The 27,058-nt window shown below is 44.7% G+C and overlaps 1 protein-coding gene across 1 annotated transcript in view; it reads right to left on the bottom strand.

The window, feature by feature from the left end:
• stk11ip (serine/threonine kinase 11 interacting protein) overlaps window positions 1–24,688 on the bottom strand; it is a 32,986-nt gene extending 8,298 nt beyond the window's left edge. The window contains exons 1-22 of the mRNA XM_075477546.1: window positions 24,527–24,688; window positions 24,133–24,200; window positions 20,670–20,872; window positions 18,918–18,992; window positions 18,717–18,812; window positions 18,509–18,616; window positions 18,343–18,414; window positions 18,119–18,248; window positions 17,638–17,741; window positions 17,413–17,502; window positions 17,207–17,248; window positions 16,250–16,417; window positions 16,033–16,114; window positions 15,105–15,614; window positions 14,768–14,985; window positions 13,292–13,402; window positions 12,552–12,762; window positions 10,041–10,198; window positions 9,686–9,929; window positions 7,256–7,365; window positions 6,121–6,218; window positions 4,850–5,031 (exon numbers count right to left, since the gene is read on the bottom strand). Of these exons, the coding sequence (XP_075333661.1) occupies window positions 4,850–5,031; window positions 6,121–6,218; window positions 7,256–7,365; window positions 9,686–9,929; window positions 10,041–10,198; window positions 12,552–12,762; window positions 13,292–13,402; window positions 14,768–14,985; window positions 15,105–15,614; window positions 16,033–16,114; window positions 16,250–16,417; window positions 17,207–17,248; window positions 17,413–17,502; window positions 17,638–17,741; window positions 18,119–18,248; window positions 18,343–18,414; window positions 18,509–18,616; window positions 18,717–18,812; window positions 18,918–18,992; window positions 20,670–20,872; window positions 24,133–24,199 (3,079 nt within the window). The 5' untranslated portion in view covers window position 24,200; window positions 24,527–24,688. The remainder of the gene's footprint in view (window positions 1–4,849; window positions 5,032–6,120; window positions 6,219–7,255; window positions 7,366–9,685; window positions 9,930–10,040; window positions 10,199–12,551; window positions 12,763–13,291; window positions 13,403–14,767; window positions 14,986–15,104; window positions 15,615–16,032; window positions 16,115–16,249; window positions 16,418–17,206; window positions 17,249–17,412; window positions 17,503–17,637; window positions 17,742–18,118; window positions 18,249–18,342; window positions 18,415–18,508; window positions 18,617–18,716; window positions 18,813–18,917; window positions 18,993–20,669; window positions 20,873–24,132; window positions 24,201–24,526) is intronic.
• Window positions 24,689–27,058: the final 2,370 nt, after the last annotated feature.

Genomic DNA, 27,058 nt, shown 5'->3' with positions numbered 1-27,058 from the left:
GTCTACACACAAAAGGCATATTCAATCCGAGAGTCCATCTACTATTGTAAGCAACACAACAAAGGCAACTCCGGTTGCAGGTGTAAGATTGCGGCTCCGCTGAATCAATGGCTGAGAAAATGCCGGGAACACAATCCGCTGGGTCACGCTAGCAGTCATGAAATGTAGCGTGTGATTGGGAGTGACAACAATAAGGGGGGGGGGTGCAGAGAACATATCTGCAGCGGCGGCTTCACGGTCAGCTTTGAATAGACGAGACTTGAAGGCACACACCGAGGAGGAGACTGTAAGGAGGAGGATGACACCGGTGGCACACAGCGGAGGAAAACCAGCCAATAAAACACGTAAACAGCTCTGCCTTAATACTCCTCTAAAGAACAAGGAGTTTTGAAGCAGCCACAAAAAAAAGAAAAAAAAAGACAGACTACAGAGTAAACCATGCATCAAGTCAGAATGCAGTGATTCGCAGTGTGTGCAAAGGCGGCGAATGTGACGTTTATAAAGTCAGAATTAGTGATGCTGTAGATCAGCGGTCTCAAACTGATCCGTGAAAGGGCCGGTGTGGCTGCAGGTTTTTGTTCCAACCCTGCAGCAGCACAGCTGACTTGTTTCATCCAATCAACTGAACTGTCTGCACTGAAGGTCTTAACCAGTTCAGTAGATTGAATGAAACAAGTCCGTGACCTCACGGGTCGCAACCAGCTCAACTTTTCCAATTAAGAAATGCGATGACATTGTCAACCTTGCCCTCTGCTTTAAAACTATAAATAAAAAAGGGAATTGTGGCTCATCCGAGCTCACCTGTGACAGGGCACTTAAAGCTTGAGTCGCTTCATATGAGGAATTCACCTCTTCGCACTAATTGGTACCTGATAAAACAGTTTATTTGATGGCTTCTCTAAATATTTTTTAATACTTCACTGCCAATGGAATCTTACATTTCTGTGCACTTGCTAACTTGTTGTGGATTCTTATTGCACATCAAACGGATCTATCTTGGCCCGTTTCTTTTTCCGTGTCTGGTGCTCAAAACCCAGTATTTGAACACAGTATTGAAAACATAATAATGTCTGTTTTAGTCAAACAAATTTTATTGTGATGAGGTAAAATGCTACGTAATACATAAAAAAAAAAAAAAAAAAAAAAAAAAAAATGGCCTGAGATTTGTTCACTTTCCACAAAAAAAATAAAATGTTTTGGACAAAATGTGTCAGACGGGCGAGTCGCTCTCACGAAAGTCTGCAGTGGGCTCGGATCAGAATCTCCCTCACGCTGCTGGCACCGTGGAGAAACGTTTGAGGAGAAGCAGCAGGGGTGTCAGACCAAACCTTTTAAGATTAAATAACGTGTTAGCGCGGACAGCTCAGCGAGGTGCCATCCAAGATCGCGATCACGAATAAGCAAAGGTGACAGACGGAGCGTGTTTAGAACCAAGTTTGCAACAAATGGACTCGGGACGGTGCTCTGGTCTATGTCAATGCTTTGCGAGCTGCCTCTTGTTTTCAGTCCCAGACTCTCTCCCAACTGCTTCCAATATCAACACCGATACCCCTGATATTTTCACATGAAAGCAAAATACCACACGACTGTTTGATATGTCAGACAGCTGAGATAGATTATATTTTCAAATTCCTTTTTCCCTCCCCAAAGGAACGGCTGTCTTTGTTAACCGTTACATGTGCTCGAGAGACGTATCCATAACTCTCACGAATCAACCCCGACGACACCGAAAAAGTAACAATGCCACTCAAAGCGAGAGGGAAAAACACTGCTAAACAAAAAGGTTACGGCCTCACGTTATCTCTCTGGTTTCAATAAATCTGTTGCCAAACTTGTATTGGAGAAAGGAGCTCCGAGATCCAGAAAGCTGTCCCGGAACATAACCACATCCTTTCCGTGTCTTCCAGCCAGCGAGTCCATCGTCATTCCAGTTGTGGTTTGAAACTTTGTCCACATGATAGAAGCCGGTTTGGATGATGGACAAGGCTTGTTATGGTTAAGCGTTTCCGTACTTCTCCTGGCAAAATATTTAAACAGCTGTATTTGAGTTCATTTGGCATAAAGAACACAGAGACAGAGATCGCCATCGTGGCCAACCTAGTTATCTTTTTTTTTTTTTTTTTAACTCCGGGACAGGAGAAGATCTGATTTCATCATCTTTTTAAAGTTGCACCTGGGATAAAAAAAAGAAATTAAAAAAAAAAAGTTTGTGTTTCTCACAAGACACTGTGGCTTTGCTGAAAAGCAATCTGGATCCATTATTTTTATTTTTTTTAAGCCACAGAGAGCACAACCGAGTTAAGGAGCTGTTTATGGACTTAGACTGAAAGACAAAAGCTCTCATCGGAAGAGACGGAAAGCTTTGCACAAAGAGGGAGAGAGAAAGAAAAGAGAAGGGGAACGAAAACTGTGGAGGGTGCTCGGAGAGCGCAGTACCCGCTCACCACCTCTCTGCATGGATCCATGACATTCGGGCCTGGTCGTAATCCTTGTGACACGGCACTGAAAACACACCCCGCCTCGGCTTTCGCCTTGGCAGAGGAACAAAGAGGCAGCATATTTAAAAAAGAAAAAAAAAAAAAAAGCTTTCAAACAGACTGCTCAGACTGATCCGAGAACAATGCACAGAAGGGCCTGAAACTGGCACGACTGTCCACTCCTGGTGAATTCTGTTGGATTTCTAAAGGATTGATTGATTGCAATTACTCTTATGATAAAGCTGAACAGCATTTTACCTTCACAGATACCATTAGGGGTGGGGTGGGGTGGTGGTGGGGTGGGGGGGATCTGGTCCTTACCAGGTCTTAAAGCCGTGTATATACAATCTAAGATTAACAACTACCAACGCCACAGCACACACTGGGATTATTTATTCAATAAACTAAACATAAACCAAATCCCAGATGCATTGTGTGTGGAAAAACTGAGAAGTCCATTCAGCAATGTTTCTCCATTTCATTGGGACCTGAAGGCATTTATTTAATCACAGCTCTCCTAAGACCCCGCCACATTTAGTTAAAATCGGGCTGAGGTCTGAACTTTGACCGGACCACTGTAACACCTTCATTATTTTCTTTTCCAACACAGGCGGTTCTAGATTCGCTGCGGTGCTTAAGGATCGCTGTCCCGTTGTGTGACCTGTAAAGGCCAAAGTTCAGCAGTCAGACAGATACCTCGGTAGACGGGGGAAGGTCGGAACGAGCCCCGATCACTACCCCTCCACCACTGTGCTTCGCAGCTGGCATGAGGCGTTTGTGCTGACATCCATCTCTTGTCTCGTCTGTCCAAAAGGTTTCATTTCAGGAGGGTTGTGGGTTTGTTCACATGAAACTTGGCTGATTGACGCTTAAGTCTTCTCAGAGAGAGGGGAAACTTTCTCCTAGCAGACCTTCCAAACAAGCCATTGCACCGCCAAATTGCATGGAAATAGCCTTATAACACCTCCCGAGTTTGACGGGGACAGCAACAGTTGCTTACCTAGGATCATTGCTGGTGTCTTTCCTCCCTGGCTTTGCGTTCACACCCACCCGAATGCTCCAGACGAGCAAACTGATCAAACGTCCGCTGGACCCGGCTGATGCCCGGTTAATCGGTGCATTTCGTTTTTCGAAACGTGGCTACGTGAGTCGGTAAGAATGTGCTTAGCGTCTCCCGTCGCTGCCTCGGCATTTTGGCTTACAGTTCTAGTTTTAAACAAACATCAACATAATGCAATGTGTCGCGTTGTGATCCATCTGAGGTTATATTTGCCCAATCGTATGACCCGGTAAAGGCCAGATCGCTCCTCCCTGTGTTCTGATGCGCGAAAGCTTTTAATGGGATAGTTCGGCTCTTTTGACATGAAGCAGTATGACATCCCATATTAGCAATATCATTTATGAACATTGACTTACCCCCTGCTGCGTCCAGCGCTATTTTTGCCTCCCTTCATATCAATGCGTTCAGCCACCTAGCAATAGCCGCACCTGTTACGGTGTTTCCTGTTCGGTCTGCACTTCGGTCTGCACAGTTTACACAGCCCGTAGTGATACGAAGGTAGAGAGAAATAGCGCCAAGCGATTGTGAGGTCTGACTTTTTCTGGAGGGACGATTTTGTGATGGAAATGTATTACTCTTTTGAACGCATATTGTTTTGAGAAGCAAGACGCTTTATTTTCGGGACCCTAGCAAACTAGCCGGATTACCTTCGTCCATGCCAAAAAGAGGCTGGGACTCGGCTTACAGGACGCAGCAGGGGGTAAGTCAATGTTCATAAATGATATTGCTAATATGGAATGTCATACAGCTTCATGTCAAAAGAGGCGAACTATCCCTTTAACTGAAACGGCGGACGTGACTGTGGGTCTCTCTTGGATTCAAATCAGAATCAATTTTTTGCTGCATTCAGGCATCGCAACAAGTCAATCGGATACATAAGAATCGGGCCGTGACACTTTCCCCATACACTCCAAGCTGTTTTCCTGTTTACAAAGTCAAATTCATTTTCCATATTTCTCCCGACATTCCAAGCCCGAGAGAGAGAGCCCCCAACCCGTCTAATAAAAGGTTTTCCCTCCACGCAGCTGGTCCCTCCTTTGCAGACAATGTGGCCTGGGCAGGATGTACTCAGCCTGTGCGAGCGGACTCCTCAGAGGCATTGGGCAGAAATTTGCGTCATAGAACGCACACATGGTGGAGCGTTAGTTAGTGAGGGACGTGGGTTGGGTTTCACAGTCTGTGGCAGGATGCCTGTGGAGGGAACATGTTGTTCCAATACCTGCTGCGAGTCCAGCACACACCGAGAAAAGGAGCCGCGCGGCTGCTCCATGTCTGCCACTTTTGTCGTGTTTGGTAGGGGTTTCATTTTTACCTGTTAAGATGCCAAAGAAACGCTTGCAGCGCACACTGTCCCTCAGGAGAAGCGTGTATGCCACATCTCCATCTCCGAACTCCATGTGGATGCTCTGCGAGCCCAGCCCCACCTCCAGGTAGCTGAGGTCCAGGATTGGGTAGCTGTCCCTTTTCTGCAGCCAATCGGCGAGCGGGCCTCCGCTGGGAGGAAACGACATGACTTTGATAAAGTGGAGAAAGCAAATTGTCACACTGAGACTGATTAAATCGTTTGCTTAACCTCTGACGCTTGGAAGGTGGGACTGCCAGAAGGACACTTAAAACGTATTAGTGAGGTCAGAGGTCACAGCGATAACTTGTGAGATTAAACCAAAAAGATGAGATCTGGCAAAAGCAGTTGGGTTTCTTGCACAAAGTTAAGAACAGGAGAAGCCAGTTCCGATTACTCGGCATAAAGTAAGAGCACCGCATTAAGGGCTCAAATCCGAGGAGCCTCACCCCCCCCCCCCCCCCATTTTCACGGGCAAACGCATCATCTCACTTATGTTACAAGAGAGATAAAAAGAGGAAAGGCCACAGACAGGCAGAGGGAGAAAAGATCAATGTGCTTTCAAGATGTGACCCAGAATCCTGAGCACGTTATGCAATATTATCTACATCCTGAACACGGGGTGTAGACTTTTTTCCCCAATAAAAAGGCACAATAGTTAACTGCATTGTGGCGCCCTCTTTTGAACCGCCGTCCCCATCAGGCTGCTTTTTAAATATGCGTGTCAATTACCTCAGTGACCCATTTTTAAAGTTCTCTTTCAACGCGTGATTTCACAGAGTACTTCTTAAAGTTATTCTGTTTACTTTTCTGGCACATATTCCATAGCGATTGTCCCTCTGACAAAGCATCTGAGTGATGAAGACGAGCCCACAACGGAGCACAGAAAAGCTACAAGTTACCTTAATGTAGGAAATGTGCAAGAGTGCACTCAGTGGCATATAAAGGTTTGGGATAACTCAAAATTACAGTGACTGTAGGAATGCAAACTGCGAGTGAGTAAAAGACGATGACAATTAAAGATGAACGATTCTTCGAGAATCGTACATTAAAGTTTTGCGCGCCATCTTTGTTCAATGAGCTCCGAGCTCACTATTGCCACAGTCTGCAAGCCCGATTAGCTTGTGAGGGCTTAAGGCTTTTACCACAGACATCGTTAAGAAAGACTATGTGATACAAATTAAGAAAAAAAAAAAAAAAAAGACAGCAATTTAAAAACCCCAAAACCCTGCTTGACTTACTGCGCATCTGACGTCATTTCCAGGAAGTAGATCCGCTGGTTTGACACAACCAACAGCGAGGGAACCTCCCCGGGCTCCCCAAATTTGACAGCTGACATCTGAAGACCCAGACACAAAATAAACTATCCGTGACGACACAAGACATTTCCATTAATATACAATGAATAATAACTTCTCCCGCGAGTGATTACGGTTCACAATGACTACATTGTGAACAACTGGATTTTTAGCTGACGCCACTTTTTGGTTTAAATGTCAAAAAAAAAACAAAACAAAAAAAAAAAAACAAAACAAAAAAAAAACACACACCCCAATTTCCTCTCAAATAACACAAGAATGAGATACCGCAAGTGAAAAATAGAGCAGCCACTGTCTGTGGCTGAATATGATGAATGGAGCAAGGCCTCCCATTTCCAGCTGTGGTTTTGTCGAGCCCCGTTTGGCAGCTTTAAAAAAAATATATATATATTTTTTTTTATTTTGCGCCTTGTCCAGGTGTCTTGCAGAGAAAAGAAAGAAAGAAAGCGCTGGCCCGCTGATTCGAGGTGGGCTTCCAGGATCCGTTTCGTTTTAAAGAGGTTTCAAAGAACATTAAGTGACAACGGGGGGGAGAATAAACTTGTCAAAAAGGAGCAACAGAGGAAAGAGGAGTGGGATCGTATGGGTTCCCCGAAGATTTACTGACCGCATTCATCTTGGCTGACTGACGGAACCGCAAATGAAGTGCAGTTAAGTTGTCACCATTCCTCAAGATGGAATCAATCAGCCAGATTCAGGCAGATATGTTTTTTTTTTTTTTTTTTTTTTTCAAATCCCAATCATGAAAAAAGAAATAACGCCTATAAAACACTCTGGTTTTTGGTTAAAAAACTGATACTGGGCACAGTGCTGTTCCATAAATTAAAATAAAAGTCCAGGAAAGATTTTAAATCCCCCCCCCCAAAAAAAAAGCCATAACGCAGCGTCTCCAGCTCCTTCTTACTGTGAATGATGGAGGGGAAACACAAATGCACTGCCACTGCTTTGGCCCCGTCACATCAAGCTTTCAGCCGCTAATATTTCATTTTTTTTCCTACGGAGACGTAAACGGCTTCAAACCGACCTTAACACGCGTGCGCCTCCATTCCTTACAAACCTTGATGTAAGAGTGAAGCTCCTCTTCCTCTTCGAAGACCTCCACGTCCAAGAAGAGCTTTAGCCGATGGTCTACCGCCTCGTAGTCCTCCGAGAGCAGATCCAACTCATCTGCGGGCGACAGCAAGTGATTGGGGATTAAGCCGGCTCGTAAAAACCAGACAGTGATGTTTTTACAATGCTTTCATTGAATCAGGTCGCTCTTTTTCTTTGGTGTCGTGGTCAAGAACGTCTTGAATCCGACCGCTTAAATGGCCTCGTCGTCCGATTGGATGACTCGCGGCCCTTTAGTTCGGAGATTTTTTTTTTTTTTAAGCTTCGTCCATCTGGACAAAAGCTTTTTAAATCCCCCAAAAATACAGAATAAAGTGCTACTTTTGTGGCACCTACAACTTCCCTTATTTTCAAGGTATTTCATCTAGTCTGCGATCAGGTTTTATTCAGTTTCCGATTTAGGAGAACGTATCTTATGATGTTATTGGTGGACATTTTATTTGATTTTTTTAATACATGAGCCCTGAGCACATAAATCATTAGATTGCTTTTCCATAGTTTTAACCTTTTTACCATCCGTTTTTACATGTCTTAGCAGATTTGACGTTGACGTTGTAGCCTGACCTGACCCGACCTAACTTTACTCCCTTCTTCCCGAGGCAGCAAGCCTCCGCTCTCGCTGACACGCAGACCGTCGTCTTCCTGCAACACCTCTCACCTTTCGAATGAGAGTAGCTCCGTGATATTGTCAGAAATGCGCGTGTGTATCTGTGTGTGTGCGTGCACGATTTCGACCGGTTCGGAGGTTTGGAAAATCGTAGAATTGTCCTTTAAAAAACACGAAGCTAAAATCCGTGCCATCTTTTCTTGCATTTTCTGGCTCAACACACGGTCTGAACCACTCTAATGAATAAGTTGCCTTTTTTTTTGGCTCTTTTATTCATTCCCTCAAATGATATCTTCCATTAATAGTTTTAAACCATAGTTTCCTGGCAGCAGTGCTTAAATATTTCTTGGCTTTTGTGAGACTGTAGCCAGATTTTTACTGCAGCAGTCCGCGCGGCATCAGCCAACAGCCCTCAAGCGGAGAGGCATTTGAGAGCAATAAATCCAGGACAGAACAGCAACAGAAGTTATTTGAACGGCAATGGGCGATTTATTTATTTATTTTTTCAGGGCTAATCGAAAGAAATGACAGGGCACGGCGTCTTTGATTTGGAAGCGGGGCAAACCGAGATCAGATCAAAACGAGAGAGAAAAAAAAAAAGGCCTTTGAAAAGAAAAAAAAGTTGGGAAAGATTTCTTAATTAAAAGGTGAAACGTGCTCTCACACACACACGAGAGAGCTTCTTAAGAGATGAATTACTTCTTTGGAACGAGAGGAAGAAGGGAAAAAAAAAATAAATAAAAATTAAAAATCGGGGCTGTTCGAGGATGAGTACGAGTCGTCTTCCAGTGCGAGTCTGTGGTTTTCACATGGGGAGATTATACGTTACGCTATGTGCAGCCACGGCACTGCAAAAAAAGAAAAGGAAGATCAAGAAAGCTATCATTACAAGTCAGCCCTCCGTCTCTCAGGCTTTCACTCCTCTCCCATCACGGCCAGTAATGGCTCCAATCTGTCTTTTTGCACATTCACCATGCGGCTCATCCAAAAATGGCAGGCAGATGTGGGTAAGTTAGGCGCTGTCACAAACATTTTGGGAGGGGAGGGGGGGCAAACACACAAAAAAAAAATCCCTGAGAATCAAATACTTCCCATCCCCGCTCACTTTCAATTAAGGCCCACATCCATCTTTCGGAGAGGCAGCGCAGCTGACGTAAACAGTTTACACCACATGCCACATCTGATGTGTAGGATCTGGATCAGAAGTAATGAAATACCACTTATACTTTACTGCCGTTCGGGCTTTCCTCCAGTGGAACGGCCCCTGCCAACAGGACAGTGCAAGAAGTGTGCGGCTGACGCGATTTTTTTCTTCTTCTTCTTCTATTAATCAAAACCAGTACCTGCTTCACTTGTCAGTCTGTCGGTTCTTCCCATGATCTTCCAAAATGGGAGAAGCCAGCCGCAGCTGGAACCGTTTTATTTGTCATCATGTTATCCTGTAAATGTCACGTCAAGACAACTTTACATGCCTGATATTACAGATCGCAACATCCCTCTTTTGCCGCCCTCTTTCAATAGATCTCCAGTTTAGGTAAGACGGATCGCTTCAGTGGTCTGACACATCTATCGCTTTGCTTCTGCTGCTGTCCGAGGTAGCTTTGAAGCCTTAATTGAACCGCTTCGCAGCGATGCTTCTTTTCCTAGAGAGCGAAATACAGTTTGGAGGGGGTAGTGACAGCGTTTCCTCTGACAGGAAAACTGCGGCGAATGAATCGACTGCACGAGTCCGAGGTAGATCCGTGATCAAATTCTGGATTCTGAACTGACCTTTAGGCGTGGATCGCCCTGTCGGTTGGGCTTCGGGTGGTGTGGCACCAGCGGTGGTGTAGTGGTAGCTCCCTGCTAGGTCCTCTTTGCTTTGGCACCCCTGGTTGTAGGAGAGGCTGCTGGTATCATCCAGACCATCTCCGATAAGGAAGGAGCTTCCTTGGGCAGTGACAAATATGGGATCCGTAGTGGTGGCAGCATCCAGGACGGGAGTGCTCCCGTTGCTGGCATCGGTGCAGTCATCCTGTCCAAATGAAAAAAAACGGGAACATTAAAATGCAAACTGATCGGGATCCGGTGCGGCCTTTGTGAACGTCAGTATAGTTTGGGCGACAAAACAGAGAGTCGGAGAGACCTTGGCGGTGCTGAAAGTGCTCTGGTTTACATCAAGACGGTCGTCCTCACTGTCAGGCCTCGATGAACCATAAATTGGCGTGCTGCTGCGGGGAGCCGCCTGGTCAACCACCTGAACCACATGATCACTCCCGCATTCTGGACAAAGGTGACCGTGTCCTATAAAAAGAAAGAAGAAACAAATGAGAGTCAGTTCCCCCTCGCAACAAGAAACTGCTGCTGAACTGCCTGAAATCCCTCCTCTGTCAGCCCTCCGTTTTAACTTTGTGACATCGCCATGAACTGTAGCTGGATAATGCCTTCCTTAATAAGCAGCTGTTCCGCACCGTTTTGGATCTCACGGCTGCCCACTCGAGAGCAGACTGGGCTTTTTCAAGAAGGGCACCTTAAAGGGACAGGGCCTAAAATCTTTCATCCGATACCGAGGGTGACAAACGGTGCCCCGGCAGTGTAAACGATGAGAAAAGATACGAGACTACACTGAGGTTTTGTGCTGCTTCTTTATATGAAGCTTAAGGCCTCAGTATGCTTCTCTGTCGCTATCCGTCAATGCGCCTCCGTAGTACGCAAAGCAATTCACCTCCCGATCAGTAGGCGTCGCTAACGACCCAGTCTCGCGACGTCTATCGTGAAAGTCGTTGATTGATTGTTTACCTTCCGTTCCACTCCTCACAGTGAACGATGGCGACCGAGAGAGAAAGACTTTTGTTGGAGTTGTTGAAATGTTCAAGATGGCTTGAAATGTTGGAGGGTACTAACTAATCGGAAAAGTGATTCCGGAAATGATGTTGTAAAATTAGCCGACCAATCACAACCTTTGCGGTCTCCGTTGTCTCGACGGATAGATAGAAATTTTGGCTGACGCATGCAAGCTACGGAGAGCGTCTCCGGGAGGGTCTCCATTGACGGAGAGGGCTCTGCGTAAGCGACCATAAATCAGCCTTAAGGCTTTGATTCAAGGTAAACACAAGAAACTTGTGCTAAAGAAAAAAAATGTCATTGGGGTCATCAGGTGGGAACCTCCCTTCAGTGTTTCGTCTTGTTGGGCCCACGACATTTTCAGGAGGCTAGACAGTGATCACTGGCGTCCCAGAGTCACTCCCTTAATGCCAGCCATCACTGCTACTCACACCACAACAACAACCATCTTTTTTTCTTTCTTTTTTTTTTTTACAACCACAAGCTACCCCAGCCTCTCACCAACTGCACACCCGTCATAGCGGGGTGTGGATTCAAACCCTGGTTCGTGTAGGGGGTAATGAAAGTACAGAGGGTGCCAGAGGTGGAGGCATGACAAGACACACTAGCAGATTCAGCAGACAAAATCACCTAAATGGTCCTACAATCACTAAAAAAGAAAAGCTAGCAAAAACAAGGCCATACAGGCCAAATCATTTTAGGTGAGTTGGCCTGTATGACTATGTATTGTGTAATTAAATAAAGATCCCTTATATTTCATAATATGAAAAAAATAAAACAAAATGTTGAACCTATTACAAGATCACACATGGCAAATTAGGAATAATGATTTTTTTTTTTTAGGTATGAAACACCCTGAATGGAACATTCATGCATTCAAACCCATCCCCCCCTCATTGCATCGGCAGAAAAACACACAACCTGCGGGCGAAACAGGCGTCTAAGTTCAGACACGTGTGCACGAAAATGGGCATTTGTTGCCTCAAATTTCAGAGCACGACTAAGCTCGCTAATAAAGGATCGTGCTTTCAAGACATTCCAAAAACATCTGTCGAACAAAGCCCCGCATGCTGTCCGTGCGTGCCTGCGCAGGTCTTAATGCCAGGTTTGGTCGGATCACAGGGAGAGTTGGCTGCAGAGGCGGCGGGTGTTATCTGTCTTGTGCTGATTACAGAGATGGGGAACTCGGTGGGAACGGCCCCGGCTTGGGCACAAGTCCCGGGACGTTTCGCTCAAGTGAGTCCGGAGACAGGTTTTTTTTGGGGTTTGTTTTTTTTCCCCCTTTTGTGCAACTATGTAGTCTTGTGCGGGCAACCAATGGGAGCCAGATATGGGCTTTGACGTCAAATGAACTTTCCGCTCGCAAAAGCGTGACCTTGCCTTGGGTCTCATCTTCGGATTTAACCGCACAAAGCACTGCTGACACCGGTTGAAAAGGGAGTGCGAGCTCGAGAATAAAAGCTCAATTTATTTTGCGCTTACTTGTAGACGGTGATTTATCAGAGAGAGAGAGAGAGAGAGAGAGCACTGTTTTTTGTTTTTTCCCGGGATGAATGGGACTGAAGGCTGTTACGTGTGGCCACTTTCACATCTAAAAACACCACCAGGTTCCTTTAAAAGCCTAATGCAGGGTAAAGCTTTGATTTTTTTTTTTTGGGGGGGGGGGGGGGGGGGGGTTTGCCAGTTGCCAGTTGAAAAAAAAACGCACCTTTGTTACGAGAAATCCTTCATCATTTGATAAATGTTAACGGATTCATTCAGGTCATTTCTCCACTTGTTGTGCGCCAACTTTCAGCTGACTCGTCGCTCTCACCTTTGTCATCACTATCTGCCTCCATCAGCTCCTCTCCGCCAAATTCTTCCGCCGCGACCCCTCTCCTCCTCGCTTTCTCGCCGCCGGCATCGCCCTGAGGCGCAAACTCCGACCCGCAACGAAGGCACTGCAGGCGAACGCAGCCGGGGCCCAACACCGAGGCGCGGCGTCGGTTCTCCTCCGCCACGTGAGACAGTATGTCGGTGAGATCCTAGGAAGAGAACAGATTTCATCCATTTTCTTTTTCTTTTATTATTATTGCAACTTCATATCTTCCGAGTTCAGACACGTGTCTGCTTCGTACATAATCACACGAGTCTACAGCAGAAGAAAAATGATCAAATGCTGGATTTCTTAAAGGTTGCTTTAAGGTCAAACAAGACAAACTTGGCACCGATTTCAAGTTGCACAACACATGGAGAAAGAAAAAATAATAAATGAATTAATTAATCACAAACAAGCTAGTAAAACACGGCACAGGTGATGTAAGAAAAGAAAGGAGTCTGAACAGAAGGCAGCATGACCAGACGCGTATGGCACGGCAAAGAATTCAGGTGGGTTTTTTCTCTTCGTGTGCTTTGCGTCATCATTTGTGCTTTGCAGGTCAAGCGGAACCTGCACGTGGGCGAGTACTTGACGAGCTTTTTTTGATTGTGTGGCTAAATTATGTATCCTTCCCTGCCAGCTGGCATGAAGCGTATGCGTGTGAAATTATGGGCTTGGGATCTTTGCCAACTGACCTTTGCTGCCTGCTGCGGGTCATCGTCCAGGAGGACGTAGCATCTCCTCCGCTTCGCCTTGCTGATGTAGTCGAAATGAAGCTCCACTGCCGGAAACGGCGCTTCTGCATCCTGAAAGAGAGTCATCGTCCCTCGTCATGAGCTAAATTGTTCAGACGTGAACAAAACTGTTTTCACATTTTGTTTCTTCTTTTAGAACTACCAATAAAGATGATATTAGAACGGTCCGACCCGCGCTTCTGTTGATTGAAATGAATGCTTGGAGGTGTCGTTACACAGCTCAGTGTTCACCAAGCTCCAATGTGCTCAATCAGTATTGGATTCTTCCCAAACTCTGGGCTTTAATATCTGGATAGCAGGCCTGCTCCTCAGGTGATCTACACCTCTCACACCGTCTGGAGATCACTTTTGTTCCTGTTCGAGTTCCTTTGACGGGCGTTTGGGTATAACTAAAGCGCCCTTACTGCCAAAAGCTTGAAGAGAAATTTGGAGAAACTATGCACCACTTCACTCAAAGTCAAAGAGGGTTTTTGCTTGTATGATTGAGACCAATGTTCCCTCTAATATTTCATGTGTCTGGGCATACACACAAGCTCCCTGAGCACACTGAGGACCACTGTGAGCAACATCAGATGTGCACGCTGTGGCCACACACCTGTATCACACCTGTTCAAAACCTTGGATCATAGCAAGTTACATGGCTTATTAAAATAATCAAATCACAGCAGCAATTTTCATTAGTTTACTTTTAATATAAGTGATTTGGCCCACTTAAAATGAAAAAGACAAAAATCTTGTTGTTCATGAGATGTGTAGTATGTTATATGTTATATGTGAGAGTCATGCTTTGGCCATGGGAAGAGTCATGCTTGCAGCCTGCATGTTTTGCAGAGTAGACCTTTCTCACTCGAAAAAGAAAAAATCTCACCCTGTTTCACCGCTTGTTCTTCTATTTGCACATACTCAGACAGCCATTCCATCCTAAAAGAACCGCATTTCTTTTTTTACTTTGGCTTGGTGAGTGGATGTGTCGCTGGCGCTGCCCGTTCGTTTCACCATGATAAGGGGCTGCGTCTCTTAACTCCTAACTCCGCCCATTGGTTGTTAGCTAGCTAACCTGCACGGTGCGTATGGGCAGGGCACATATGAAAGCACTATCAATGCTCTGATTGGCTGCTTAGCGTAAGTAAACCGTATCGTATCATTGGCTGAACACCTGTCACTCACTGCGTTACATCGAAAAATGGTACAGAAAAACACATTATTGGTCTAATTAATTAGATTAGATTAGGTCTTGTATTAGATATTAATCAATACGTTTATGGTGAATTTTATTTTATGCGCTGCATAGATTTTTTTTTGTGCGCTGAGACTGTGCGAGCAGTGCGCGATTGCGCAGGCGCGCAACTTAGAGGGAACATTGATTGAGACATGCAATCCTAGAGGCTAAGTCAAGGCTGGCTTTCTTCCTCTTACCCCTTGGGTCCATGTGGCCTCTGTGGTCTCCACCCGTGCCAGGCTGTTCAGCTCAAGACGGCATCTCTCCTGGCCACGCTGCACGTCCACCTCCAGCACAAGGTCCTGCTTGATGCGCAAGAACACCTCCCTTTTCTTCTCGCCCTTCCCATTGCCTTTGTCGTCTCCCTCCTCTTGGTCGGATAGCACTCCGACAAGCAGGGGGTGACACAGGTCCACTAACGTGAAAAAGAAGGAAAAAAAGAAATTTAAAAAAAAAGGAGATCGGAACAGCTGTGGTTTTGACCTCCTGATACCAAAATCCATCACTATTATCTCAGAAATGCCACAGCCCTACCTCCCAGATCTTCCTCTTCATCTTGATTGGCGTCTCCACTCGCTGCTCTAGCAGACCTCTGAGAACCGGGGCTCGACTGAGGGGAGCTCGCTCCTCCCTGTCCCACGACTAGAACGTCCGCCGTGCTGCCCTCCAGGGTGGACTCTGTGGGTTCGGTGCTGTGACTGGGCCACTGTAAGGTGGACTCCGTTTCTAGGTGTTGCTCCGTGTTAGCCGTCTCCACTTTGGGCTCTGAGGAGAGAAGTGGCGGCGGGAGTGCCTCCGGGACCTCGACAGAAGGCGGCGGAAACGGCTGGAGCCCAGGATCGGTGGGTGGACATGAGTCGGAGGCGCCAAAGCCATTGGATATTCTTTGAGCGTGAGAGGCTGGCTGGTTTGCACTGACAATGGTGGTGACGGTGAGGGGTGACCCTCCTTCTAGATGGTGTTGGTATCGAAGCCAATCTTCCCCCAGCTGATCCCTGAAGCTGGACATGCGTTCGATCTCCTGCTGGTGGGGAAGAGCAATGGCTGTGTGGAGAAACAACACATCAGTCCAACGGGAACAATTTGCTTTAAATGAACCTACACTCTCAGAAAATAAAGTACAGAATTGTACCTTTAGGAGTGCAATGGCTTGTCACGGGGGCAGTACCCTCAGAAGGTATAGTTTTGTACCCTTGTGATTTGTACCTTACCAATCTTGACCAATCTTGTACCTCTGGTGGCAATTTTGTACCCTTATACTGAAGTAGCCTAACACAAACTGTCTATTGTACCCCAGCATGTAGAAAAAAGGTACATATATGTACCTTTAGGTCCAATAATTAACCCTAGGGGGTACATTAGTATAGACTGTACCTCAGGGGACAAAAAAGGACTCGTACTGTACCCCTATTTCTGAGAGTGTATAAGAGGAGGTAGTAGCTTTGATGTTACAGTGACAAACCCTGTGTGGAGGACAGGTCTCTGGGCTCATAGTCCGTATCACTGGGCTCGGATATGCTGGCCCTCCGCACTTTCACCTTATTCTGAAACGCAACAAGGACGGAGAGTCCTATCAGCCATTCAGTCTGTCACAGTTTCAAAATGCAATGAAAAGCATATCCTATGCACTGAACATCACAGAAATCAAATAAAACAGGAAAAAAAAAGTAGCTCTCAACCCTCGATTTCCTCTTGCGTAAGCGTGAGACCGCCACTTCTCCGACAGAGAGGCTGTCGCTCAGCTCCCCTGCTCCACTGGACACTTCCTGATTACTCCGCGCTGGCGGCATAACAACTGGAGGAAGAGCCTGTTCCAGGACAATACGCTGGCCTAATTTTGGCAGAACCTGTGGAGGAAAGCGGTCTTAAATTGATGCTTTTTTTTTTTTTTTTTAACTTAGAAGATTACTAGAAAAACCTCTGCAGGTATGCGCGCATATCATCAACCCGTGATCTCTTTGCGCACAGCTCGTTGCACGGCGTGGGTTGAATTGATAGAATCACTAAATTTGATCTTCAGAAGTCAATTCAAAGGAGAAAGATAAGAGTCAGAAGATTGCCAGAGCCTGTTGGGGAGAAATGTGTCAGGCTTGAGGTCAGAGCGTTGGGTCTGAACCGTCTAAAGCACACTTCCGAAAGACAAAAGGAATGTTTGAAAAGAAAAAGATGGGACTATTCTAAACGGCCCGGGGGTGAGTCCTGACCTATATTACTTGGGGGGGGAAAAAAAAAAAAAAAAAAAAACAGTTGGAGAGCTGAAATGTGACATTTGCAAGAGGGGTTCTTGCCAAAACTTGAGCGACCGCGCGATCATAGAAAACGCAAGAGCTGCGCTAATTGCATTGTGACCACGTTTTTAGATTACTTCACTAAAATCAATTCGTTTGCCGCTCGTTTTCTTGAGTTGTGTCACATTGAGCGTCGCGTTGAGGATATGTCCTTCGTTTGTTTTCACGGTGTGAGCCGAGATCAGTGGATTTGACTCCATTTCTGAACATATTCTGAATTATCTATTTGAATCTCAGGAGTGTCAACGATGACGCGTGCACAATCGATCTTTCTATGACGCAGCTGAACGCTACACACTTGCACGATGGACCCATGAGATGTGCATTTGCCAGAGAGGACCGACTTACCGATAACTCAGAGGAGGACAGCGGGGCACCATCGAGCCGTAACTGGCAAAAAAGAAAAAGAAAAAAGGGAATCACTTATGACGTGGGGGGAAAAAAAACGTGACATGATCATCATATTCGTAAAGAAAGTCAACTAAGGGCTGCTGAAGATGTTTTGAGCTCGTTTTGGAGAGCGTTGGTTACAGATCTACATCGTATTCACTTACTCTTTGGCTGGCAGCCTTTGGGGAGAGATGTCTGACAGTGCAGGTGCGGTGGGACCTCTGAAAGTATAGTGGGTTTCCCTCCAGGTTCAACTACAACAACAGATTACATTTCACACTGTAAGGGCGTCACACGCAGCACGTGACAGGAATACAGCGCTGAATGCTAAATGTAAGGGATGCATCCTAGCAGAGAGGCTGCGTCTGAGGACATATGTGTGCCCTTACTGTGTTGAGGCAGTGCAGCATGGAGAGAGGAGCCAGCTGGGAGTGCTCCAACAGGAGATTGTAGGCCAGGTCTAAATGCTGGAGCGAAGATAACTGTTCCACCCCTATTTAATCAAAAGGTGCCAACAATGCAGGAAAACACGTACTTTAGGCATGAGATGAAGATTTGAACAAACTTCCAGCTCAAATTCTTCTGACAGACATAATAGACAGGCAGGTGAAACCTTTATCTAATATTTCACGGTATGATTTTAAACAAAAGCCAAGGCAAGGCCGAAGAACTTCCAAAACACTGAGAGGGGATCTGGCAGCGTGTTTCCTTTTTTTTTTTTTTTTTTTGTAAATAAGCTCACCATCGGCTATCGGCTTTGTGATTTCACTGGCCGAGTCCACTGTGTGATCTGTCCCCAGACTACGAGTCTGTGTTTTTAGAAACTAGATAAGAAACTCCGCGACCGACGCCAGCCTTCCTTTTTTTTACCGTTAATGGTTTCCAGCTCGTTGTTCCTGAGGATGAGCGTGAGGAGCTTGGCTCTGGCGCTCTGACCAAGCGTTGGCGCCCTCTGCAGGCAGTTGTAGCCCAAGTTCAAGCGCTCCAGCTCACTCAAGGGCTGAGAGAGAAAAAAAAAAAAAAAAAAAAAGCAACGTGAACTGCACAATAAGCAGAAAAGAATGGATTCGAATTACTAAAAAAAAAATACCCACCTTCAGAAATTCAGCACACTCCTGAATCTTGTTATGGCTCAGATCCAAAGACTTCAGGACATTCAGTAAACTCTACGAAAGGAGGAGTGGAAAAGATTGCAATCAGATGACGGTCAAGTCGGCTGACGGGTAAATAAAGCTGTGCGGGAGTGTGCGTTCGTCTCACTAGTGACTGGTCAAGGCAGACGAGAGAGTTGTAGCTAAAATTCAGGGTGTGAAGCTCCAGCCACGGCAGAGCAGAGCTCAGATCTCCTCCACACAGAGACAGTAGCTCCTAAAAAGCAAAAAAAAAATTGCCCACGATTGACTCGTTGATTACAAGATGTCCCGTATGCGCGCTTTCTGACTCTCGCCTACTGACAAACTGCACGTACCTCCAGGGAGCTGACGCTCTTCGAGCAAGTAAAAACCTCCAGCTGGGAATAGACTCCTCGGAGTCCCTCCAGGAGGTGTGGAGGGATCTTCTTCAGCTGTTGGGGAACAAACAAACAGACTCGGTTCTTATTTAGAGACATTCAGAGAAAGACGCACCACGCATCATGAGGGAACGAATGCAGAGAAAGTGCTCGTGTTACCTCCAAACACTTCAGAGACTTAAAAGGGAAGATTTTCACCACAGACTGTAGTCTCACTCCAGGTGGGTTGATGAGCTGCATTCAACCATAAAAAAATAAAAGGTCAGAAATCACAGCTGCAGCTGCTAAGTGTAATCTGGGTACAGACCATTTGGACAACGACCCAGTTTTTATGCTTTGCAATTATAAAATAACTTTAGCCTGAAGCGAAGCCCTCAATTTGAGGATACCAACATTCAAACTGAGTTAACTGAGTTAACTAAGGATTAACTGCAATTGGACGATCCACACAAACGCCGATCGTGGACTGTTGTGGTCTAATTCTTCGTCGTTTTGTTATCTCTTAACCTTTCTTCTATTTGCATTTAGGAAGCCGAGTGAAACTAGCCTGGGCGAAAGCCGACTGTTGACTCCGTCAAACAGTCTGGGAAAACCCCAAGAGGAATCCGTTTCCATGGAGGGCGGGACCTTACTCAGCAACTTAAATTCATTGGAGTTCCCTTAACCAATCAGTAATGTTTAGAAAGGACGTAGGTTATGCGCCGAGGTTCATGCTTGCTCGCGAATCACGCTTCCCACATCCGCTTTCATTATACCGGTACCATTTGAGAAATCAAACTTTTCCCAAAGCCAGTTGGAAGGAGAGCTACGACATCCTTGCCACTAACAAAATTGACGAGGCATTCCTCTTGCTCTTGTTTTAATTGTATAATGCTCTCCAGGGTTGAGACAACTTCATGGATAGCTTCTGGCGTACTTCCGTCGCCATGTTTATTTCCGCTGCGGTTGAACTACAATTATATGGACTACAATGGACTCCGTGCGTGAGTTCTGCATCACCACTCGCAACTGTTTGCTGATTGGCAAAACACTGAGCGAACCGAGGTAGGGGGATTTGGCCAGACTATGTGCGGAGCCAAAATCTTTGGGCGGAAGTACGTAGGATGGCGTCGCCAGGCTAGAGTGAAACAGGCTGCACAAACAAACAAACATATATATATATTTATATCTCTGAGAAAGATTGAAGGATCATAAAGAGTGGCAAGATCAACAGTCTGGCGTATTCTGAGATATTAAAAAAAAAAAAAAAAAAAAAGAGAAAAACTCACATTCAAGTGATCAACACTAGCCAAGAGTAAAGAATGCAATTTTTCCAAGTCTACCTTAAAAGAAAGACTTGATGAACACAAGGTTACAAACCATTCCTAACCTTCGAGAATAAAAAAATCTGAGACAGCATTCCTGGGACAGATGAAACTAAGATCAACCCAGACCGAGATTGACGGGAAGAAAAACATTTGGCGGAGGTTTGGAAAGGCTCTCGATCTGAGGGCACACGACTTCATCTCTAAAACAGGACCGTCTGATGGCTTTATACGGAGTTAAATAGCGTTTACTGGTGATGTGACAGGAAACAGAAGCAGCTGGATAAATTCTTAATTCTGCACGTCCGCTCTCCGCTCAGATTCAGCTAAAGCCAAGTTAAATGGACGGGACTACTGCAATAGCAACCCGGGACTGGTGCGAATAAAAGAGATATTCCTAATCCTGTCTACATGTTGGTATAACTGTATCTGACAAATTTCTCCAAGCTTGACTGCACGTTAAAAATAGAAGAATAATAATTCATGCATACAAACACATAAGCGAGATTTAGGTTCAGACACGACTGAGAACTCAGGAAGACAGTTACTGGGGATCCTGGCCCACGTGCTGGAACTACTGATCCCTTTCAGGGGTTCATACGCTCACTTTGAGGGAGATGGTCTTCTGCAAGATGTCGAACAGGAACTGCAGCTGCAGCAGGGAGGCGGTGTCGGCAGGGTGGGAAGGCAGCGCCAGGAACCCATGCTGCTGGCTCCTGGACAGCAAGTACTGCTCGAAGAGCCTGGTGAGCTGCTGCAAGCTGGCAGCCGGCAAGGTCAGCGTGCTGCTACCGTCGAGCACCATGTCGCCTGGGGAAGAGAGAGACACGTCGATTCATTTCGGATAGAGAACGCGGCAGACGCTGTCGATCTGCTGGGTTGGTAAGCTGGGGGGGGGCAAGCTTGAGCACATTACGCTGTAAATTCAAAGGGGATTGAAAAGAACAGCTGGAGGACAGATGGTTTGGTAGATGAGGGTAGGGAGGGAAAAAGAAAAAAGCAATAAGTTCATGAAATCTAAAAAAAATAAAAATAAAAAAAAAAAAACAATCCGGTGCAAGTTGCCTGAGTGAAAATACCTCCGGAATATTACTTTTGTCCAATATCCCTGACAAAAATCAAAGCAGAAATCACAAAAAATAAAAATAAAAATAAAAAGTGTGCCGTAGCTTTAAGTGAACTAAAGATCGTCCCCGTCGTACCCACTCATTATGAAATTTGAATATACACCTCATAAAAGAACGCAGACGGGCGGTCCCCCCAACCCCTCCAAAATTCATGTCATGCAAATACAAATTATTTATAGACGACATCATGGAGCTGCATTGCATTTCAATGCTGTGATAACATTCTGTCCCCTTCCTACGTGTCATTTCAGCAGACCTTGATGATAAGCGATAGTTGAGTCTCAGTTTTGACAACCGAAACAATTAAAAAAAAAAAAAAAAAAAAAAAAAAAAAAAAAAAGCAGAAGCTTCCCATACGTGACTGTTTGTTTTTTTTTAAGAAGAAGTTTAGATGCAAACATCACGTTAGCATCACCTTGTTTTTGTTTTTCTTTTGAGCCGATTGTGTTGGAGTTAGGTCACTCTCGCCCAGAGCTGCGTGCAGTGATCTACCGACCACCTAAATTTCACGGATGAATCGGTAGGTGGGGTTCAGTATCTTGCCCAAGGACGCTTCGACATGTGGCCGATTGGTGGGCGACTTGCCCAAAAGCTTAAGGAGTTTGTGAAAAAAAATTATACCTAATGCATTGTGTAAAAAAAAACAAAAAAAACATGTTATATTAGAATATTATCAAAAATATTGGTAGGGACAACTCCATCTTCCCCAAACGTTGGTTGTGACTTGTCCCTATGGAAACTTACGTCCTTGGTGGCCCCACTAAAAAACTAACTCCCCCAGCCCCTGGTTCAGTGACGTCACTCGTGCCGTCAGACGAGCGTGCAGGAAAGCAGAGTGGAAGAGGGATAAAACTGTGGCTGTCTTTTGACATTACGAGGGGAATGCTGGCGTCGTTCTCTCGCAGATACTTTACCACCACATCTTCTTAAAGAGGTTCTCCCTGGTGTCGGAGTTTTTTTTAATGGCATTCTTTTAGCAAAGGACTCTAGTAGCTCTGTTATGTTGTGCTTCTGGATGTAATATCTGCGTTTGACACTGTTGAGGCGAAGCCTTAGACTGGTTTCATTCCTAGTTGGCAGAAAGAAGTTTTTCCTGTTGGTTTGGGTGATTTTATAACCTCTAAAGTCCCTCTTCGCCACTGTGGGGTCCCACACGGTTCAGTCCTTGAGCCCCCTTCTGTTCTCTCTTTATATGCTTCCTTTGGGCTCTGTCTTGAGGAAACATGGGATGTTGTTTCCACTGCTATGCAGAACAATGCCAAATTTGTATTCTTTCAAAACAAAATAGCCGTTACTCAATCCAACCACTATGAGGCCTCAATGACATCAGAGAGCAGACGCCATTGAACTTTGAAAGAAAACAGAAGTTATTTTGTTTGGTCCAACCAAAATGGTCCATACCCTTCTTAACCTTGGTTTTCTGAAGATATATATAAAAAGTTACAAATCTGGGAGTGATCCCGGACCGTGACTTTAAATTCAACACGCAAATCAGTGACGTTGCACAGAAAACATCCTTTCAATCAAGGCAGACGGCAAAGCTAAAGCCTGTTCTAACAGGGCAAGACTTGGAAAAGGTGATTTGCGCTTTTATTGCGACTTGTCCGGACTACTGCAGTAGGCCTTCGCATTGGAGTCAGTCTTCATCGGCTCCCTCTGCACTGTAGAATTGGTTTAAAACTTTCTGATCTCGCTCCACCCTACGTTTCTGACCTGCTTCAGCGATACATTCCCTCTCGGCCCCAAAGGTCCGCTGATCACCAGGGATCATCGTTGCACAGGGGCGATCGGGCTTTTGCAATCAGTTGCCTTTAGATGTCAAAAAGGCTCCTTCTCTCCCTGTTCTTAGGGTACGGTTAAGGTTCATTTGTTTTCTTTTGCTTTTACCATAATGTCTGTTTTTGAACTCTTATTTCAAGTTGTTGTTTTTACTTATTCTCCCATTTTATGTACAGCATATTGGGGATCAACTCAGTTGTTTTAAATATGCTTTACAAATAAAATTGGATGGGTTTGGACTGGAAAAGTGAGCTTTAGCTCTCGCAGCATAAACGTAACAACGTGGCCAGCGTGTGGAAGTTTCAGCACGCAGAAATAGAAAACTCAACATAAAACAACGACTTGCAGGCTGCAGAACTAATTATGGCAGTATAATAGTAAATTTATTTTATTGTAGTAAAACACATGAAAAGTTTAAAGGAATTAAGAATACTCTACCTGGGAAATACTCAGTTATAATTTCCTAAAAAGTATCTTTTTCAAGTTTTTTTTTAGCAGGACCAAATGATTCTAAGCTTGACTGAACTATAATAGACTAAATCAGTGTGTGGTTGCAAAATATGTTAAAGTGGTGCATATATTAATTCTACAAAACTGAGGATTTTGTTTTAGCGAGCAACTACCTCCTTATGAGACATTCAGCAGCAACTGTAAAGTATCAACAGGATTTTGTGGAAGTTCGAGACAAATTTCAACATACCCAATACCATGTAAACTGTGAGGCTTGGAAGGAATTGCTAAACTTATTGAGTTTAGCTCATAAAGATTTTGGAGCTTGGGAATTTTTGCCAGGTCTCGTGAACTTTGAAGTCTTGGCTTTGCTTTTGTAAAGAAATCCACCACAGGAACTAGACGTTTTAACATCAGTTGGCAATTAACTTTGCTTGTACAATGATCAACCAGATGCTTAATTTCGAGTAGGTCCTCCTCATTCTGCCAAAAAAACCTAAATGCGGGTTTTTCCCTTCAGAAAGATGGATTGAAAAAAGACGAAGACGGCAACCCAAGTTTACCGAGCAATGATTTTAATGTTAAGGCTGGAGAATGGAAGTGAACATCCGAACCCAAATAATCCAGCTGAACTGTGCCGGATGCAGTGCAGCCCTACTACCTTTTCGTCAACTAAACTGGAAGTGCAATTTGTGTGTCTGAATGTTAACGTACCATTGCTGCGAAGCAGCGTAGCCAAGCTGTGCACAAGTGAGGACTGACCAGTGTGAGATACAGCCATCCTGTAATATTTCAAAAAAGGAATACAATGTCAGGGCGACAATTCGAAGACATGACATGCAATGCTGTTGTATAACTGCTTCTAAAAACAGAGACGCCTCAGACCTCAAGTACATTAGCACTGTTAACTTATTGTATTTGACAGTTAAGCAGCGTCATAACAAGACTCTATAACAGTTAATACATTTTTTTCTTCTTCCGGTAACTGTAAATGCCACCAGTGCCCCACGTTATCCAACATTAGCATTCAAAATCCAGAAAATGTCCCATTGCAGCTAGCACCAGTTCGGCTAACATGTACTTCCGGATGCTAAGCTAAACAGCTTACCCGTGCGGTGACAGCCCGAAAATGAAGAGCAAACATCAAGGTCTTAATTCGATAGGCGAGTACTGAGGCATGTTAATTTGCGTGTACCAGGAAAAGCGACGTTTCAGTGGTCAATAAATCGGTTTCATTGCACAGTGCTCGGTGATGTTGACATGTTTTTCTGTCACATGACAAGCAATGGTCTACAGCCCCTACGGTGGCCCTGATATACCATAAAACATTGCCACTCAGAGCTTAATTACGCTTTATTCGAAAGGCACAAAAAGGGAGGGAGGGAGGGGACAAGTGAGTTATTGTAAGGTTTTTTTTTTCGTCTTTCCACGTGAAAAAGTTCGTGTCATGCCAGAAAACATATATATCCCTAATATTTTCAACAACACTGAAACTTGTCCACCACAGAAACATACCCAATACACCTCTGTGCTGCTGCAAGCGACCACTGGATGGCGCACTCTAGCAACGAGCCCTGATTCAATTTAATGCAAAACTCGTTGCATTAAGTGCAAAAAGTTCGAACTTCAGCTCTCCATGATGGTAGCATGCTGACATTCGTGCAGTATACATAGCATCTGTAACATGTATTTGTGGTTATTTGTGGGATTTCACATACAAAGGTTAAACGCGGGCCTCTGTCATTAGCCACTGCAGACCGTGTGGGTTGTTGAGGTTTTCATAAATTCCATCTGTCAGGATTACCCACCTGAGACTTTCTCCACATCTGCCTGTTGGCCCAACCAAATACAAGTCACTGTGGTAATTAAAAACAGAGCCCAGCGGTCGTCCAAGCAGTATTATTTATGCATGCACGACAGTGCAGCGCAAAGTGTTCTGGTTTCTCGAATAAAGCAGATTGCAAATCGAGTCTGATTTTAATTAGTGGAGCATTAACACAAACACAGCTGTACTGGAAAAGTTAACTTGGATTTTAATATTCAAAACACGTTTACTGCAATGGAAAGAGAGTTATAGGTGAATGGTGGACAGGTTTTTTACTACTTGGATGTGTTCCTCAAATTGTGAAGATTTTCGATTTTGCAACAGGAAAAAACAACAACTATTATGTAGCATTATAGGAAATTGCATATTGCAAAGTTTTGCAGCTTCAACTTTTGGGCTCTAAACCTCCGTGTTAACTCATCAGGAGGGCAGTTCTCAGCAGGTCTTCATGATCTTTTTATTGGGGAATACATTACAACAATGTGGCTTCATAACGGATACCTTCACGGTGATTTGCATTAGCAAATAAAGCAAGAACTTTCCTAACTTCCACGAGCATCATTTGTTGCTAGGCAGCGAACAAACACTTGGGCACATACACACGTTTGACAAAAAAAAAAAAAAAAAAAAAAAACACTTACGCACACACATAAGCCTTTTTCCATTTGGGACTTGTGAAGCGAACGTTTCCATGTAAGGATTTATGTACTGCAATTTGGTAAACATTTCCATTCAGTGAGATTGGCTCTCTAACAGGACTCTCATGCATAGCTGGTTCACAGTGCATGCATGAAAACTGATTTTGACAGCTACAGCTGCACAATAAGGTCATAATCCAGCTATGTGTCTTCTGTAAATGTGAAGTGTGCAAATTGCTTTCCTCTTATCAGAAAAACACATGTAACTTTTTTTCAAATCTGCAGTGCAAACCTTAATTAAGTGGAGGATCGCAGTCAAACGCTTGACAGTGGACTCGCTTGTTTATCAAAATATGAAAGCAAGAATGTTTTACAGACCTGTTTCAGTTGATAAGAACCCAGTGGAGCCAAAACTAATACTAAAGGTATTTGATTTGACTCCGTTGGCTCTGTGAATGTGCATTTTGGCTCGAGGAGCAGTTGTTACGTCGTGTAACTTCAAAAGTGAAGTGGAGTTTAAGGACAAAAGAGTGTGTTAGACTGTTAAAGGGCTGCTGCCATCGTTGCAGCCATCTGTCAGCGGGCCTTTTGTGAGGCTGAGGCTGCTAAAAGCCAAGACAAATGAATTGCTCTGCTTTTGGACACTACAAGATTGTTTAGGATTCGAACATCCAGTCCGCGATGAGATGAGATTTTGTGCAGATCCGTGTCTTCAAAGGATTGCTTTCTGCCTGCAAAAACCCTTTCTGTTTGTTCAGTTTACATCAGGTCCATAAATTATGAAAAAAGGCTTCAAATAAGATGTTATTCAAAGAGTGAGCAAGCTGAGTTTGTACTGCAATTAAGTAGATGAGCTCTTAGCATAAAAACTCACTCTGTATACACTCTGAGGCACATATGCTGTTATGCATCCTCAGTTCATCAGTGATCCCATAACTTGCTCTATCAATGTGAAGTTTATCCAGAGTTTGTGTTTGCTTAATAATTCCGTGGGGAGGAATTTAAGTAACTGGCCTTGGTGGGGATTACTTTGCACACATGGGCTGATCCCGTGGCCTGTTCGGCCTATTAGCCAGTGACCATCCCAGACACAAATCCTCGCCCCCAGGCTCATATTTATAAAATGCCAGGCCTTCTCTCCTGCTGCTTCAACCAGCCATGGTTTCATAAAATGACA

The sequence above is a fragment of the Odontesthes bonariensis genome, chromosome 11, assembly GCF_027942865.1.
Source record: "Odontesthes bonariensis isolate fOdoBon6 chromosome 11, fOdoBon6.hap1, whole genome shotgun sequence".
Classification (NCBI taxonomy): Eukaryota; Metazoa; Chordata; class Actinopteri; order Atheriniformes; family Atherinopsidae; genus Odontesthes; species Odontesthes bonariensis.
Note: the sequence above shows the minus strand (reverse complement) of the source record. Positions and strands in the feature narration are given on the sequence as shown.